The sequence below is a fragment of the Homarus americanus genome, unplaced genomic scaffold, assembly GCF_018991925.1.
Source record: "Homarus americanus isolate GMGI-L3 unplaced genomic scaffold, GMGI_Hamer_2.0 scaffold4896, whole genome shotgun sequence".
Classification (NCBI taxonomy): Eukaryota; Metazoa; Arthropoda; class Malacostraca; order Decapoda; family Nephropidae; genus Homarus; species Homarus americanus.
Window position 1 is genome coordinate 1810440 of NW_024749657.1, and position 17281 is coordinate 1827720.

Genomic DNA, 17281 nt, shown 5'->3' on the forward strand with positions numbered 1-17281 from the left:
ATTATTGATACACAACTGATTAGAATATTGTACTGCAAACATGACAATTAATAATTTAACTTAGGGTATTAAACTGTACAATGAGTTGAATAGAATATGATTACGGTAGTTCACAGCTGGAAATATTAAAAATAAAATAAACAAAGTACAGTACATCAAATTAAAAAATAACTTTAATTACAATGATGAGAATAATTTATACTTAAACTTGACCTAACATACACTATCCCTACCTAACTGTCATGATTGTAATGATGGCTAGCCTGGTAAAACCTAATGATTCATATTACGCTTACACATCCACAAAACCATCTGAGTCTCCCAGTGGAAATGTCCTCCGTTTTCTCTGTTTCTTTGATGACCTCATCAAGATGTCGTATTTGTGTTGACCGAATTTGTAAACCCTTTTGCATCTACCGAGACCTGTAGACCCTTTTTTCTCCTATGAATATCAGAGACCCTGATAATCATAGTGAAATTGTTGTAGGGAGCTTAACTAAGGAATTAGTTAAAATTCCTGAAGGGAACTTTTAAATCTGCTCCTCGTGTTTGTAGTATGGCGCTGCTTGTTGGGATCTGTTGCCATCCAATCTTTTGTGATCAATTTAATTCTTGCTTTTGATAGCTAAGTCAGAGCATTGTTTGTAAAGATAATAGTAGGGAATGAAACTGAGTTCGTAGTCTCAGTTTCAAACGTCAGGGTGTACAGTAACGTAATTCAGTGAAATGGTTAAGTAGGTGGAATCCGTGACTTTGGCGTGGGTGGAGGACGGCGGTTCGTTTTTCAAACCAGTAAGCGCCACGATCCTCCACCCACAGGTAAGTCATTCCACCTTCTCCGAGTTGTAATTCGCCATTTTTAAGTGATTTGACCTAATTAATAGTTTGATTGTGCAAGTGTTACAGTAACGTAGTTAATGTGCTTCGAGTGAAGTTTTTACATCCTTAATGTCCCTTTGAAACGGCGGTTCATTTTTCAAATGAGTAAGCGCCACGATCTTCCACCCACAGGTCCCTATCGCAGCCTAGGCCGTGTCTGTAGCGTGGATGACGCATCCACTTGTCTGGGGAGATGTCTGAGGTCCAGTAGAATCGGTTATCCCAGTGAACCCCGACTGTCAGAAGCTCCACTACCACCTATGGGCCCCATAGCTGGCCAGTATTCCCCTAACGCTATGCCCACGTGGTGAACCCGGATCATCAAGCCCCACAAACAACTGCCAGCCCCGTCATTGGTGGATGAGTACCGTACATAACTCAGTAGAGCTATTTGTGTAGTGGTGTTAGTCCACCGGAATTATCGGAGTTTGTTGGAAGGTGTCACTTAGTGATGAGACTCCCATGGCGGCCGCTGGAGTATTGCCCCTGGGTATTGAGTGTTGTACTGGCAAGTGCTACTGGTTTTAATGGTGCTAAGGTGCTGTGAGAGTTTATGTGTGTTTTGGTGTGGGTACACCCAGTAGTGGTGCAAGTAAATTGAGCCTGAGGGCATGGTACCAGGAGTTCCTATTTTGGGTGCATACAAGGTCTTTTCTGTAACCATTTTTGTGTTTTAATAAACAGTGTATTTGTATGTTGGGTCTATGATTCACCTATAGTATTCACCATTGTTCTTTCCCTAATGCTCGATACTATAATTACATGTACCCATGGGCCTTCCTCTCGCGTCACGCTACCAGGTCAGAGTATTAACGTAAGTTGTTGTAAGAGTGCCAAGCCCTTAAAGGGTGGCAGCTTGTGTTGTGCGCTCTTACATAACTATATCTAACTCATCCTCACCAAATATGACCTACTAACCTAACATTGTCCTTCTCAAACTTAACCTAAATTGCCATAGCCTTCCCTAATTTGGAATGAAAGAAATACTATTGAGCCAACCTGTCCTGCCATGGCACTCGACCCCTGTTCATAAAATAGTCCTTGAAGTTCTCTCTTACTGTTTTTGCATCATTTGAATGTCCCCTGCCAATTGCCTGAAGTTTCTCAAATTCAGTTAGATGTGCCTCCTGCCAGTGTCTAGAAACAAGCATGCCACGATTGATGTCTTCCTTCTCCAAGAGTTCTGGTGCCAAAGGTGTTCTGCAGTTCACTCTCAAGTAATTATGTAGTGCCACACTTGCAAATATGATCTGCTTGATACAGTCAGGCCTTAAGCTTATAGGTTGCTGAAACACCCGAAATTTGGTTGATAGTATCACGAAGGCAGTTTCAGACACACTTCTTGCTCGTGACAACCTGCAATTGAAAATAATTTTGTCTGCAGTCATATTTTTACCTTGATAGGGCTTCATCAGGTACGTCTTGAGTGGAAATGTATCATCTCCAACGATCACATATGGAGACTGGACAGTTGAAAAAGGCAATGATGCAGGTGCTGGAATTTGAAGCTTATTCTCTTCTAAGTATCCCCTGAGAGTGCATTTATCCCAGTCACCAGCATCACTTGCCAGGCCCTGGGCTCCAATATCAACAGACAAAAATTTGTAATTAGCATCAACTAGGGCTAGCATAATGATGCTGTGATGGGATTTGTAGGTACAGTATTCAGATCCAGAGTTTGGTTGCTTTGTTACAAGGAAGCGTTTTCTGTCGAGGGCTCCTATGCACATTGGAAAATTCCACAAAGTGTAAAAGGTACTTGCCACGTCTTGCCACTCATCTGAAGTTGTGGGGAGTTTAAGGTAGGTGCCTTTAAGGGCTGTGTACAAGGCCCTACACACTTCAGGAATTATGCTGGAGATTGAGTTGTGGTTTATCCTGTACTGGAATTCCAATGACTGACAAGATTCTCCTGTAATTCAAAAAGGATGATTTCAATTTGGGATAAAGATAAAAGTGCAGTTTAGAGTCATGACTTGACGAAGCTCGAACTTGACCTTAAGAAGCAAAAATCAAATACAAATAGTAGCATACATTTTATACCTAAAACAGCTACCAACCACTTGTAAAGGTGTTAGATTTAGAAAATAAATAATTAAATAAATAACTAAAGTACAGGAATACTGTACTTCGCTATTCGCAACCTCGATAATTGCAATACCTTATTTCTCCCCTTACTGGGCCAACGTTTGAGTTGCATTTTTGTTATATTTCAACTCATTATTTCGAGTAGTTATACCTATTTTTATTCAATTTATTTTACCCTGTTACATGCACACACAATTGTTCATACAGAATGTGCAAAAAAAAAAAAAAAAATAGATGATTACATAAGGTCAAAACTCTAAAGATAAGTATTCATGTCCATGTAGTTGTGCAATCATGGTAGAAGAAGGGGTGGGTGGTGTGAGGTACTGTAATGGTCACTGGTAATGGTGGAGGGGGGGGGGAGCAGGAGGGGGGGGTGGGTGGTGGAGGTACTGTAATGGTCACTGGAGTGGGGGAGCAGGAGGGGGTGTGGGTGGTGGAGGTACTGTAATGGTCACTGGAGTGGGGAGCAGGAGGGGGTGTGGGTGGTGGGAGGGTACCGTAATGGTCACTGGAGGGGGAGCAGGAGGTGTGGGGTGGGAGGCACTGTAATGGCTCACTGGGAGTGGGAGAGCAGGAGGTTGGGGGTGGTGAGGCACTGTAATGGTCACTGGAGGGGGGGAGCAGGAGGGGGTGGGTGGTGTGGAGGTACTGTAATGGTCACTGGAGTGGGAGAGCAGGAGGGGGTTGTGGGTGTGAGGGCTGTAATGGGGTGGGGGAGCAGGAGGGGGGTGTGGGTGGTGTGAGGTACTGTAATGGTCACTGGGTGGGAGGAGAGCAGGGAGGGGTTGTGGGGTGGTGGTACTGTAATGGGGAGAGCAGGATGCTGTGGTCACTGGGGGTGGTGTGAGGTACCTGTAATGGTCACTGGAGGGAGAGCAGGAGGGGGTGTGGGGTGGTGTGAGGTACTGTAATGGTACCTGGAGGAGAGCAGGAGGGGGGGTGGTGTGAGGCACTGTAATGGTCACTGGGAGGGAGAGCAGGAGGTGGGGTTGGTGTGGTAAGAGGTACTGTAATGGTCACCAGGATGAGGTGCGTGGGTGGTGGAGGTACTGTGGTCACTGGAGGGGAGAGCAGGGAGGGGGGGTGGGTGGTGTGGAGGCACTGTAATGGTCACTGGAGTGGGGGAGCAGGAGGGGGTGGTGGTGGTGTGAGGTACTGTGTGGTCACTGGAGTGGGGGGAGCAGGAGGTGGGTGGTGTGAGGTACTGTAATGGTCACTGGAGTGGGAGAGCAGGAGGGGGGGGGGTGGGTGGCGTGGAGGTACTGTAATGGTCACTGGAGTGGGGAGCAGGAGGGGGGTGTGGTGGTGTGAGGTACTGTGGTCACTGGAGTGGGGGGAGCAGGAGGGGGTGTGGGTGGTGTGAGGCTGTAATGGTCACTGGAGGTGGGGAGCAGGAGGGGGGTGGGGTGGTGTGGGAGTACTGTGCATGGTACTGGAGTGGGGAGGAGCAGGGAGGGAGGAGTGGGTGGTGAGGTGCTGCATGGTCACTGGAGGGGGAGCAGGAGGGGGGAGGGGAGGTGTAATGGTGGTGTGGGGAGGTACGTAATGGTCACTGGAGGGAGCAGGAGGGGGTGTGGGTGGGTGGGTATTGTGGTGCTGGAGAGGGAGCAGGAGGGGGTGTGGGTGGTGTGAGGTGCTGCAGGTACTGGGAGGGAGAGCAGGAGGGGGGTGTGGGTGGTGTGTGGAGGTAGCTGTAATGGTCACTGGAGGGAGAGCAGGAGGGGGTGTGGGTGGTGTGAGGCACTGTAATGGTCACTGAGGGGAGAGCAGGAGGGGTTGTGGGTGTGGAGGTATTGTAATGGTCACTGGAGTGGGGGAGCAGGAGGTGTGGGTGGTGTGAGGGTACTGTAATGGTCACTGAGGGAGAGCAGGAGGGGGTGTGGGTGGTGTGAGGTACTGTAATGGTCACTGGGTGGGAGAGCAGGAGGGGGTGGGTGGTGAGAGGTACTGTAATGGTCACTGGAGTGGGGGAGCAGGAGGGGTGTGGGTGGTGTGAGGTACTGTAATGGTCACTGGAGTGGGAGAGCAGGAGGGGGTTGTGGGTGGTGTGAGATAAATAATAATAATAATTAACAGTTTATTGAAAAATTTCAGCAGCCCAAAGAATGAAAATATACAGTTGACAGAAATGACTTACGGTATTACTTATGTTGACATGGAGGGGGAGGGGGGATAAAAGCTTCCATTTGAGAAAGGAAAAGGAACATACAGTCAACATACAAATTAATATTTACAGTGGAGATCACGTAGGTCACATGCTCTGAGGTGTTGAACAGCAAACACATGGTGTAGTAATTCCCTCACAGATAGTGTTATGAGGGACCCCACTTGGTGTAGTAATTCCCTCACAGATGGTGTTATGAGGGACCTTACATGGTGCATTAACTCTCACAGATGGTGTTATGAGGGACCCCACTTGGTGTAGTAATTCCCTCACAGATGGTGTTATGAGGGACCCCACTTGGTGTAGTAATTCCCTCACAGATGGTGTTATGAGGGACCCCACTTGGTGTAGTAATTCCCTCACAGATGGTGTTATGAGAGACCTTACATGGTGCATTAACTCTCACAGATGGTGTTATGAGGGACCCCACTTGGTGTAGTAATTCCCTCACAGATGGTGTTATGAGGGACCCCACTTGGTGTAGTAATTCCCTCACAGATGGTGTTATGAGGGACCCCACTTGGTGTAGTAATTCCCTCACAGATGGTGTTATGAGGGACCCCACTTGGTGTAGTAATTCCCTCACAGATGGTGTTATGAGGGACCTCACATGATAGTGTAGCAACTCATTCACTATGTGGCGTCATGGTCACGGGAGTGTGGTGGTGATGAGTCACAGCGAGTGGTGTTGATGAGTCACAGTGAGTGGTGGTGATGAGATGTGGTGAAGCGACCCACGTGCAAGCGTGTTGTGAGTTGATTAATGTTATTTTTCAATCATCATACAAATGTGTAAAGAAAAATTTAAAGCAAGAATTATTATAAGGTAAAAAACATAAAGAATAAAGATAATAAAAACATTTCTTACTGGATTGTGGGAGGAGGAAGCGGTGGTAGAGATCTCAGCCACTCCAGTTTCCCATGCACAGTAAAACTATTGCTAACTAGCAATACAGTATTTTTTCTTTTCTTTTATATATTAGTATAATTTTTATTTATTCCTCATACTACAGTATCACGAATATTGTGACCAAGTCCCAGGTTGCTGATCTGTCTTTCTGCCTCATTTACACACAATTGCAGGATCTCAATTGTTTCTCTTACTATTGACAACACAACATACTATACATATAGCATTTCTCACTATTGATTATTGTTTTTCTTTTCTTTATTATCATTATTACAGTGTTGTTGTTATTATTATTATTTTATTTTACTTTTTATTATAAATTTTATTTACTATGAATTACTATTATTATTAAATTTTTGCCCCCCAGGCCCCGATGTGGGTCAGTGACCTGTGCCCGGGTGGGCTAATCCCCATAAAAAAAAAAAAAAAAAATTACACACAACCCTTGGATAATGAGGAGTACTGTATGCTTATATCAAAAAATATATGGTCAAAGTTGTCGGCTGGGAACACATCCCCCTCATTTACATTAATTATTTGGGGGAAAATTGCTCCGATATTCGCAGTTTCATTAATCGCAATGACTTTTAGGGCAATAACTGGGGTATTCCTGTATAAAGGAAAAAACAAGAGCTAGCTTTCTAATAAAGTATATTTCAAGGCACCTTCGGGTGCATAATGCACTCAGGTTGACTATCACTGCTCTAAACTGAATCTTTACCAGGATACACAAGTGAAACTTCCTCTCTGGTCCCAAGCAAAACTAATTCATAATAATCTTAGCACCAGATTTGACTTCCAGACCTCAGGTGAGGAACCAGGGTTCACAGCAAATTAAAATAAGAGATAAACTTTAGGAATACATTTTGTGACTAACCTGTGGCTAAGTACCGGAGTGTGACAGACAAGCATTGCTCTGGCGATATTGCTTGCCCAAACTTGGTATCCAGTTTCTGGATAAAGGGTGATACCAGTCTGAGAAGTTCTTGAAAATTCTCCTTGTACATCCCATGACACTCGAAGAATCCTCCAGCATCATCAAGATGCATCTTCACCAGATTGTGATGCACATTCTTGGACTTCTTGACCATCCATGACTTTATCCATTGTCGATTTCGATTTTTCTTCATCCTTTGTGAATGTATGTAGCCTTGCACACATATTGCAAGAGTCACTGTCGACATTGTCATTCTCAGAAGTCCTTCATCCATTACAGCACTGGGTTTGTTTTGATTGTGGACTGGGTTAGCAGTTCTTTTTGCAGTGTGATTGCTCCATGAGGTGGGCTGCTTCAGCCTAGCCTAAAAATCATCCAGACCAAGGATATCAGTGGCTAATGTGACCATAACTTAACCAACCCTACCTAACCAAACATAAATTAACTTATGAAACCTAATCTAATATTATATGGGAATAATCTAGGACGGGTTGGCAAACACATATGGGAATATACATTTCTTTGTACACTAGTAAAAATGCCACCCCCCCTCCCATCAGCAAATGATATTCGCGGCCATTTTGAGAACCTAACCCGCGCGATTTTGAAGGGCATGCAGTACTGTACAGTATTATGGTCATTTGGCAATTTTGTCCTGAACTGATTTTCATACATATAAAAAACAATTATTATCCTATTTTAATGAATGTGGTCATATTAATAAGGTAATTTTATCACAGAATACATCCATAACCAACAAAAATGTATAAGTGTTCAATAAATGAGTGAAAGAATAAGGAATATTGTACTCATGCTTAATACTTCTTGTTTCCTTATTATTACTGAGGGGTGTAAACGACACTCATTGGCTGGCGTCAGTGACATCCTCATATGTCTTCCCAGAGCAGTGTGACCACTTCTTTCCCACCACATGGCATCCAGACCCTTGCATTCAAGGCAGATTTACAGAGCAATACTGACGAGCCCACCATATGATGTCAATGTAGTTGTATAGAGGAAGAACAGAGCTATTTGGGGGCATAGAAAATTAGTTTTTCAACCCATGGTGGGCTCGTCATTGTCGCACGGAATACCTCATATAATCTATCCGAGATAAGATGCAACTACTGTACAGTACCCAACATATAAATTCTAGGTTAAGTTGGCCCATTTTATCTCCAATAAATCACATATAATGTTGCAGTAGCTGGTAATTTGATTCTGCATATGAAGCATATGTCCATGGGTGGTCAGAACGTATTTCATTCATTCTCAAAAGAAATATGGAAAAACAAATTTGCTGGTCAATAAGGAACCAATAATATAATCAATGTGGTTAATCTTACAGACAAATTGTGCTCATCATTTTATCTCTCACTTGAAGTTAAGTTAGGTTTCTTGATAGTCATTTCATTCTCAACCATCACAAGAAACAACTTGAAGTTATTTGGTCGTGACCCCAATGACCCATATGTCAATGCAGTTAGCCTGGGGAAATTGCGATATGGATGTATACAATTAGCCGCAACTTAATATACCGTACCCGTAATTCCGTCATAGGATAGGGAGGATTGGCTGTTTCATCTTATCTACTATAAATCATATACTGTACTGTAATGTTTACAGTCAATATGGCATCATTGGGAGTTAACATGTCGATATTCTTAAGATAAGCAAGAACTTATCTTCTACAGAATTTTTTTCTAAAGCTACAGGTTAACATGGGACCATATCCATGAATACAGTTACTAATACAGCACTGTACAATTATAATGTACAGTACTGTACAGTACAATACAATACTGTACAGTAAAATGTACATTAACTTAGAAAGTATCATCAAACACAATTAATCATACAGATACTAGTGTTTTAATTTGGAATCTGCCTATTATAATTTTTTTGACCTATGTAGACTTGTAGGTTGAATGTTAATGTGGTGTAATATAAAAGTTGAAATACCGGGGTATTTCACATTTCTTGTTTGCGATAAAAGGCAATTTTGTTTAATTTTCTCAATTTAGATCTGCAGCAATATTTATGTTGAATACTATAAAATAAATTTAAAGTTGAATTTTATGTTACTTTGGTTGATTAATCATGAACAATTCCTCGTTTGATATCAATGAGGTAACAAAATATTGTTGTTCTAAGTCAGGTAAACCAGACATACAATGTCAGTAAACAGCTTGAAAGTAAAAGAGATTTTTGTTGTTTATAAAAGAATTTGTTCTCTTATTTTCATAGTTTTCTGTCTGTCCATATTTTTAATAAGTTCCATAATATGGGAAAGAGAGTAAAATAGGAGCACATGAAACTAATATAAATAATGTAACTAATATACCGTACATTTATATAGGAACTTGCTAGAAATAAGAGCTTTGGAGAGGCATTAGAGTTTTGGCCAGATCACCATACAGTGGTCCCTCCGTTAACGAACACAATTCGTTCCAGAAGGTCGTTCGTTAACCGAAAATTTTGTTAACCGAAACCATTGTTTCAATGGGTTTTTGGGTAATTGGTTCCAGCTCACCGAAAATTACATACAAACTAAAAATAAATGCAGTAAAGTACACTTACTTTGAGGTGTGCATGTAGAAGGCTCCTGGTTGATGATGATGATGATGGGAATTAGAAGTGGGGGTGGAGGAGAAGAAAGAAGAGAAGGCATTGGGGTGGAAGAGAAGTCACCCCATGCCGCCATTTCACCCATAAAATTTTAGTTCTCTTGGTGTAATTCAAGATTATTTTCTTTAAATCAACACTGCACTGCATTATATATTGTCAATACAGTATGTAAAATAAACTTCAGAATTACCAATAATTGTACTGTAAAAACATAAAAATAGTTTATGTTCAAGAGAGTCTCAAGCAAGAAGCTTCCTCCACAGAGCAGGGACACACTATGACGCCACTTTGGGTGTGTTGAGTGGCTGTTTGGCGCGCTAAAAACTAGTTCCCTGTACTTCAATTATGTTAAATAATTGTTAAAATTACTAAAAACTTTAATATAAGACTTGGAAAATTATTGAATAGTACAACCTTCTTGATATTTACTCAAATGGTAACGAATTTAAGCCCTAAAACCGATTACTGTATTGGCGGACTAATACTACAGCTGGTGAGCAGGCGAAAACATGTTGGGAAAAATTTGTAAGGAATTCGTTAACAGAAATTTTGTTAACCGAGGGATCACTGTACTGACATTAATACCTTATACCGATAAATATAAAATTACAGGGATAAACTTCAACTAATCGGCCCAATTAACCGGTCAAAGGGCCAATTACCTACCGATTAATCGGTCCAACCCTATAAGGAATCAACTGGAAACAAGTATCTCATGACTTTGTCAGCTGTCCTTGGTCAAATTGACGGAATATCCATTATTATTATTACAGTACAGTACTGTACATGTATCCTCGAAAATCGCAGGGGTCAGGTTCCAGAAAAGTACCATGATAAGCAAAACAGTACATATCGAAACACATAACATATGGGAAAAATTAGTTTTGCCCCATGACCCCAAAGAATCATCCCTTAACTGGCCAAAATATACCCCCAAAAATGTGAAGGTACAATAACAATAATTTAATAATCAATGAAAAACATCAGTGATTATCACACTTACAGGCATGTCTTTGAGGCTCCTGCTTACTAGGTCTGGGTAGTCCAGAGTAGTGATTGGCTTATTTACATGAGGCTGGAATTTACGTCAACATCCATGGAGGAGGCGTCGTTGTCATCGTCGTAGGTGTGGGTGTCAGCTTCACTCGTGGTTGGAGATGGTGGTGAAGGTGGGTTGTCTGGACCAGAGTCACTGTCACTTACTGTAGGGGTTGATGCATGGGCATGAGTGACCCCTAATGGACTTGGTGTTGGTTCTTGTTGTTCTTCATGTTGTGGTGTTGCAGGTACTGGCACTGGTGTCGGTGAAGCAGAGAAGCCCCGGAAGAAAGTCGTGAACATTGGCTTCTTGGCTGTTGCCTGACGTTCCTGATAAATTTGCTTGTAGGGTGCTATACCTCTAGTTAAATTTAAAGTTAAAGTCTCTCGTCTCTCGAAACTGGGGTCGGCTTCACTTATGAGATCAATTAACTGCTGGTGGAGGGACAGTATTCTTGCAAGGTTTGACATGGTTAATGTAGGGCTGGGTTCAACATGTTCCTCATCTTCTTCTTCTAATCCAGGATCATTTGGTGACTCGTCAATTAACTGAAGAATGTCACTGTCAGGTAATTCTTGTTCAGCAGCTTCCACAAGGTTAATGATATCAGCAGATTGTAGGTCTTCAAAACCCTCTCCAGGTAGTGCTCTTGCTCTATTCAGGACCCAAGTCAAATGATCCTGCTCAAACCCAAGGAAGTCAGGTGCTGTGTCAGGCAACAGCTTGCACCAACCATTCAAGAGACATGTTTCACCGATTGCAGCCCAGGCCTTGCCAATAAACCGAACACCATGTAGAATGTTGAACTTATTCCTCCAGTACTGTTGAACCGTGAGCTCTTTGTCCTCATCTATTGCCTTGTGGATGGCCTCAAAGGTAAGGTCCAGATAGAGCAGCTTGAATGTAGACATAACTTCTTGATCCATAGGCTGCAGCAGTGATGTAGTTTGTGGAGGTAAATAAATAACTTTTATTTCACTTTGAAGATCATTGAGGTTTGTAGGGTGGCCGGTGCAGTTATCTAACAGAAGAATAACTTTGAAGGTGATGTTTTTCTTGGCACAATAGTTCTTCATTTCTGTACGGAAGTGAGTCATAAACCATTCTTCAAAAATAGTTTGGGTTATCCAGCCCTTCTTATTAGCACGCCAATGCACAGGTAGCGTTAACATGCTTATGTTCTTGAAAGGACAAGGTCGGGCCGAGCGATGTATTAGCAGGGGTTTACATTTGTAATCACCAGAAGCGTTGGCACAGAAAAGAAGAGATACACGATCCTTTGCAGCTTTGAAGCCTGGCATCCTTGCCTCTTCTTTGGCCAGGTAACTCTTGTCAGGCATACGCTTCCAAAACAAAGCTGTTTTGGAAGCGTTAAACACTTGACAAGGTAAATATCCACCTTCCTGTATCACCTGATGAAACTCCTGGGGGTACCGACGAGCAGCCTCGGCATCAGCAGATGCAGTTTCACCAGACACCACCCTGTTTGTTATAGCGTATCTTAATAAAAATTTCTGCAGCCAGCCCCTGCTTGCTTGAAAAACATGCTTCTCCTTGTCAGGAACATCGGAACGTTCAACCAAACTATTGTAGATGTATCTTGCCTTGCTCTGAAGCCGTTTTGTCGTCACAGGAAGCTTCTTCTTGTAGCAATCTTCCATCCACAAAAATACCCCCTTCTCCATTGGTTGCAGAAATTGGTCCTTTTGAACCCTGACGATACGACTCACAGATCTTGAGGATGCTTCAGTAAATGCTTTCATCACATCAGCGCGAACCTTATACACAGACCGCACGGTCGACTCATTGGCACCATATTCCCGGCCCACTGCAGCGAACGTAGCGCCATAACTTATTTTTTTTATTATATCTATCTTTTCCTGCAGAGTATACACACGTCTTCGTCGCTTGGCTGGATCAGGAACCTTGACACTCTCCTTGTTCACAGGTGCCATGGAGGAGGGAAAGTAAAAGTTAAAAAAATTGCACAAAAAACAAGCAAGGTGCAGGAAACTGTCTGCAAACACCAACCAAAACACGCGGGGAAACAAATGCTACTACTGGAAACTGGCACCACAAGCCATACTGTCATCTCTTGGCAGACGCAGCTACCGCTGTTGCTCTTGTGGACCCATCACTGTCCTGTGTATCCCGTGATAATTCCACAATAACCCAGATCAATCAGTGATAAGAGAAGACATGGTCGCAATTGAGGATACCTTGATAAGCCAGATCAGTGAGTATCGGGTCCCGTGGTTATCAAGAATACATGTATTAGTTAATATATCTAATAATATTATATATTACATCATAAAATACTGCTACTGGCCCTTTTAAAAAAAATAGAATTTGTTAAGATATTTTATAAAAAAAAAAAATGCAAGTAAACAAATGTTTGTTTTCAAATACTGTAACTCTTTATTTGAAAATGAAGTACACATAATGCTTTATCATATGCATTGATATTTTTTTAGCATACATCAACTATAGTATTTCCTCGCTAACCTGGCCCATAAGCCAAGCCACTCATCTACTGTATAGCAACAAATAGCTGATTGGTTCATAGAAAATGTTCATGCAGCTGTCCATTTATTCAACCTAAATGTGTTCACAATTGTTAAGTAGACTTGTTATTTTCTAAAATATTGTTAAATAACTGAACTATCAAAATGCAAATGATTTAAAGGCATTAGCACTTCAGAGAGGATGTTAGAAAATTTTAAATGTTTATCGTAAGAGGTCAAAGTCAAAGATGAAATTTGCTTTAAAATGAAGTCTTTTCATATTTCTTTGTTTTGTACCAAACAGAAACAAATGATACCAAACATATAGCACAATAGGTAATGAACTACAGTTTGTATGGCTGGATATATACCAGATCATTTATATAATTGATAAAACTCGATATAAATACGCACAGTCCGGGGGAGGTAAAACACTCAGGGGAATAGCAACTGGACTTTGCGGCTACATCAAAAGGGTGATCAGCTGATAGTGACAGATCAGCTGGAGACTTAACTCGTACTACCAGTATGGTAGAGCTCGCATTAGAATACTATGACACAAATTAGCTCTACCTCGTCCATCATTGGCTGCGATTTTCGTTCATTTGCACCAAATTTCTTGATACTTGATGAGAGAGGATGAAAATATTAAACCTCTACATCACTTCTTAATACCTGTAGCTTTTATCATATATCATTACTTAAATCTTGTCACAACTCAGCATTTAAGATAGTGAATGCCAAGTTAGTAGATAAAGTATTTAATAATCTGCTCGTGGGTGTGAGAAATGTGTTTGTTGGTGAAGTATCACAGCGCTGACATTTGTTGACGGTTAAGAGATGATGCCCGCTGGCTGTTGTGCTGTGCATCAAGATGAGCAAAATTCCTGCCAAGACCAATACTGTACAGTGATCCCTTGGTTAACGAGTGCCTCGGTTAACGAAATTTCGGTTAACGAATTACCTTCCATAAGATTCTTCACTTTGGTTAACGAGCAAACCCTCGATTAATGAATTCCTTACGAATTTTTCCCAACATGTTTTCGCCTGCATTTGGCTGCCCATCAGCTGTAGTATTAGTCCACCAATACAGTAATCGGTTCTAGGGCTTAAATTCCTTACTATTTTAGTAAATATCAAGAAGGTTGTACTATTCAATAATTTTAAAAGTGTTATATTAAATTTTTTAGTCAATTTAACAATTATTGAACATAATTGAAGTACAAGAAGCTAGTTTTTTGCGCACCAAACAGCCACTCAACACACCAAGCTTGGCGTCAGTTGTTTACCAGCTCAGAGGAAGGAACATCTTGTTTGAGACTCTTCAACATAAATGCTTTTTTTCTGTGTTTCCAGTCAAATCATTGGTCATTTTGAAATATATTTTACATATTGACAATATATAATGCAGTGCAGTGTTGATTTAAAGAAAATAATCTTGAATTACACAAAGTGAACTAAAATTTTATGGGTGAAATGGCAGCATGGGGTGACTTCTCTTCCAACCCAATGCCTTCTCTTCTCCCTTCTCCTCTACTCCCATTCTAATTCCCATCATCATCATCATCAACCAGGAGCCTTCTACATGCACACCTCAAAGTAAGTGTACTTTACTGCATTTATTTTTAATTTGCATGTAATTTTAGGTGAGCTGGAACCAATTACCCAAAAACCCATTGAAACAATGGTTTCGGTTAACAAATTTTTCGGTTAACGAGCAACCTTCTGGAACGAATTGTGCTCGTTAACCGAGGGACCACTGTAGCTGTTTCCCTGAGCGTTTACCTCCCCCCGGACTGTGCAAATATAAGTGGGTATTTATGTCGAGTTTTATCAGTTATATAAAAGATTTGGGACATACTATACAGCAGTACAAACTGTAGTTCATTACCTATTGTGCTATATGTTTGGTATCATTTGTCTCTGTTAGGTAAAAAAACAAAGAAATATGAAAAGACTTCATTCAAAAGCTAATTTCTACTGTACATCTTTGACTTCGGCTTTTTATGATAAATATTTAAAATTTTCTAACATCCTTTCTGAAGTGCTAATGCCTTTAAATCATTTGGATTTTGATAGTTCAGTTATTTAACATCCATTTTAGATAATAACAAGTCTACTTACCAATTCTGAACACATTTAGTTTGAATAAATGGACAGCTGCATGAACATTTTCTATGAACCAATCAGCTATTTTTACACAAGAGAGGCATGGCTTATGGGCCAGGTTAACGTGGAAATAGTATAGTTATACAGTACTAGCAGAAAAAGATAATTAAAATAATTTACAACAAAAAATTATGTACTTCAGAAATAACTGACTACAGTAGTAACTTGTGAAGGCCCAGATTTGCTGCAGTAAATGAAAATGGCACAATTTCCTTTGTTATTTTATTAAAAACTTTTAGCTGTCAAATATACCGAACTGTACTGTATGTAAAAATACAAAATTACAGTACCTAATACTTACTCTAATTATAAAGTATACTGACACATTTATATCATGACTTGCCTTATGAAGATGGATCTGAGGGCTACAGTATTCACCATTGCAATCCTGGGACCGCATACTCAAAAACATTTACGGGACTGTATCTCTTTGTTTACCCCATAACTGACTTACAGTCTCTGATCGGTATACAGTACTCAAAACAAATATTTGACAGCCGAGTCCGTAAGTGAGCCCGTAATCTAGCCCGTAACTTACAGCACCTCCTTAGGTGCTGTAACACGCTCGGCCCGGATATAGTAGTCGCTATTTCCCGATTTCATAAAAAAAAATTATAATATATGTTGTAATAAAGCTTGAGAGACTTGTTTTATCAAAGGATAATGAAGAAAATGTTTAGTACATCAACATACTAAAATACAATACAGTATAGTCCACATTTGCGCGGTCAATTGAACCAGTGGAGGTCCGCGTAAAACGAAAAACGCGTAAAAGAAATAACAAACCATATGGGATTAATTGAAATAGAGACTGGGCCGACCCCCAAACTCCACTTTTTCCGACACAATACGTACGTTGTAGTAAAAATAACATCTTAATTTTATGATGGTATGCACACACAATTAATATTTAAGAGAAATATCAATAATATTAGGTTTTTTAACACTTATTTTAGTAGAAAAGATGGGTCGGCACACGTGGATGGCGGCTGGTTCCGAGACAGAGGGCAGATTAGTTGCCCTTCGGTGAATCACTTTCACTACTCGCAGAGGTTTGCAGGGACTCCCAGACAAACCTCTCAAAGTCCATATCCTCACTGTCACCATCACTATCACTAACTTGGGCTGGCTGTGGTTGTGGTGGGTTGCGGGCGAAGAAGTCCTTAATACTACGTTGACGACTAGCATTGATGTTGTCGAGATAGATCTGGATATACGGCTCCATAACTTCCATCAGATGGTTATTAGACACTTCATACCGATGCTTGTCTGGGTCGTTGTCAAGGATGAGCTTAAGTTTCTCCCCCAACTCGATGATTTCCTTCACACAATCATGGCTTGGTCCAGGTAATTCAAGGTTTTTCTCGGGTGGTGGGGGTCCAGCGGAAGCCATTGTGAGGGGAATAGCGGGCACAAGAGAGAACTGTATACGCGGACTGAGAACAATGAGACTGGCCCGGTTAGGTCAGCGACTTCTACCCTCTAGTGGCAAGGCATGTCATGTTACATTAGACCAATCACAGCTAGCGGCGGAGGGAATGCGTGGCCCAATCACAGTCCGATACGTCATATGACGTCAGCGACAACGTAAGAGTGGCCTAATGCGCACCCCTCACCGCGCCGCTTCCCGAGTATGGTCAAGAATGGACCGAGTGAGTAAAAAATGGTATGGCGCGTCTGGACCTTGCCGCGTAAATGACCAAATTTACCGCATAATTAAAAGATTTCATTCTGGCAAGGCACCGCGTAAATGACCAAACGCCTAAACAAAAACCGCGTAAATCCAGACTATACTGTACAGTGGTCCCTCGGTTAACGAACGGTTTGATTAACGAAATTTCAGTTAACGAATTACCTCCCATAAGGATCTTCAATTCGGTTAACGAACAAAACTTCGATTAACAAAATCCTTACGAAAAACACGCTTAGTTGTGAGCATCAGCTGATAAGCTGATGGGCT

At 41.3% G+C, this 17281-nt stretch overlaps 1 protein-coding gene across 1 annotated transcript; it reads right to left on the bottom strand.

Annotated features, from left to right (window-relative positions):
- Positions 1-1618: 1618 nt before the first annotated feature.
- LOC121853445 (tigger transposable element-derived protein 1-like) lies at positions 1619-12909 on the bottom strand. Its single transcript, XM_042347583.1, has 3 exons — positions 10613-12909; positions 6922-7345; positions 1619-2791 (listed from the first exon to the last, which is right to left on the bottom strand). The coding sequence occupies exon 1, from the start codon at positions 12601-12603 to the stop codon at positions 10675-10677; it is 1929 nt and encodes a 642-aa protein (XP_042203517.1). The 5' UTR covers positions 12604-12909; the 3' UTR covers positions 1619-2791; positions 6922-7345; positions 10613-10674.
- Positions 12910-17281: the final 4372 nt, after the last annotated feature.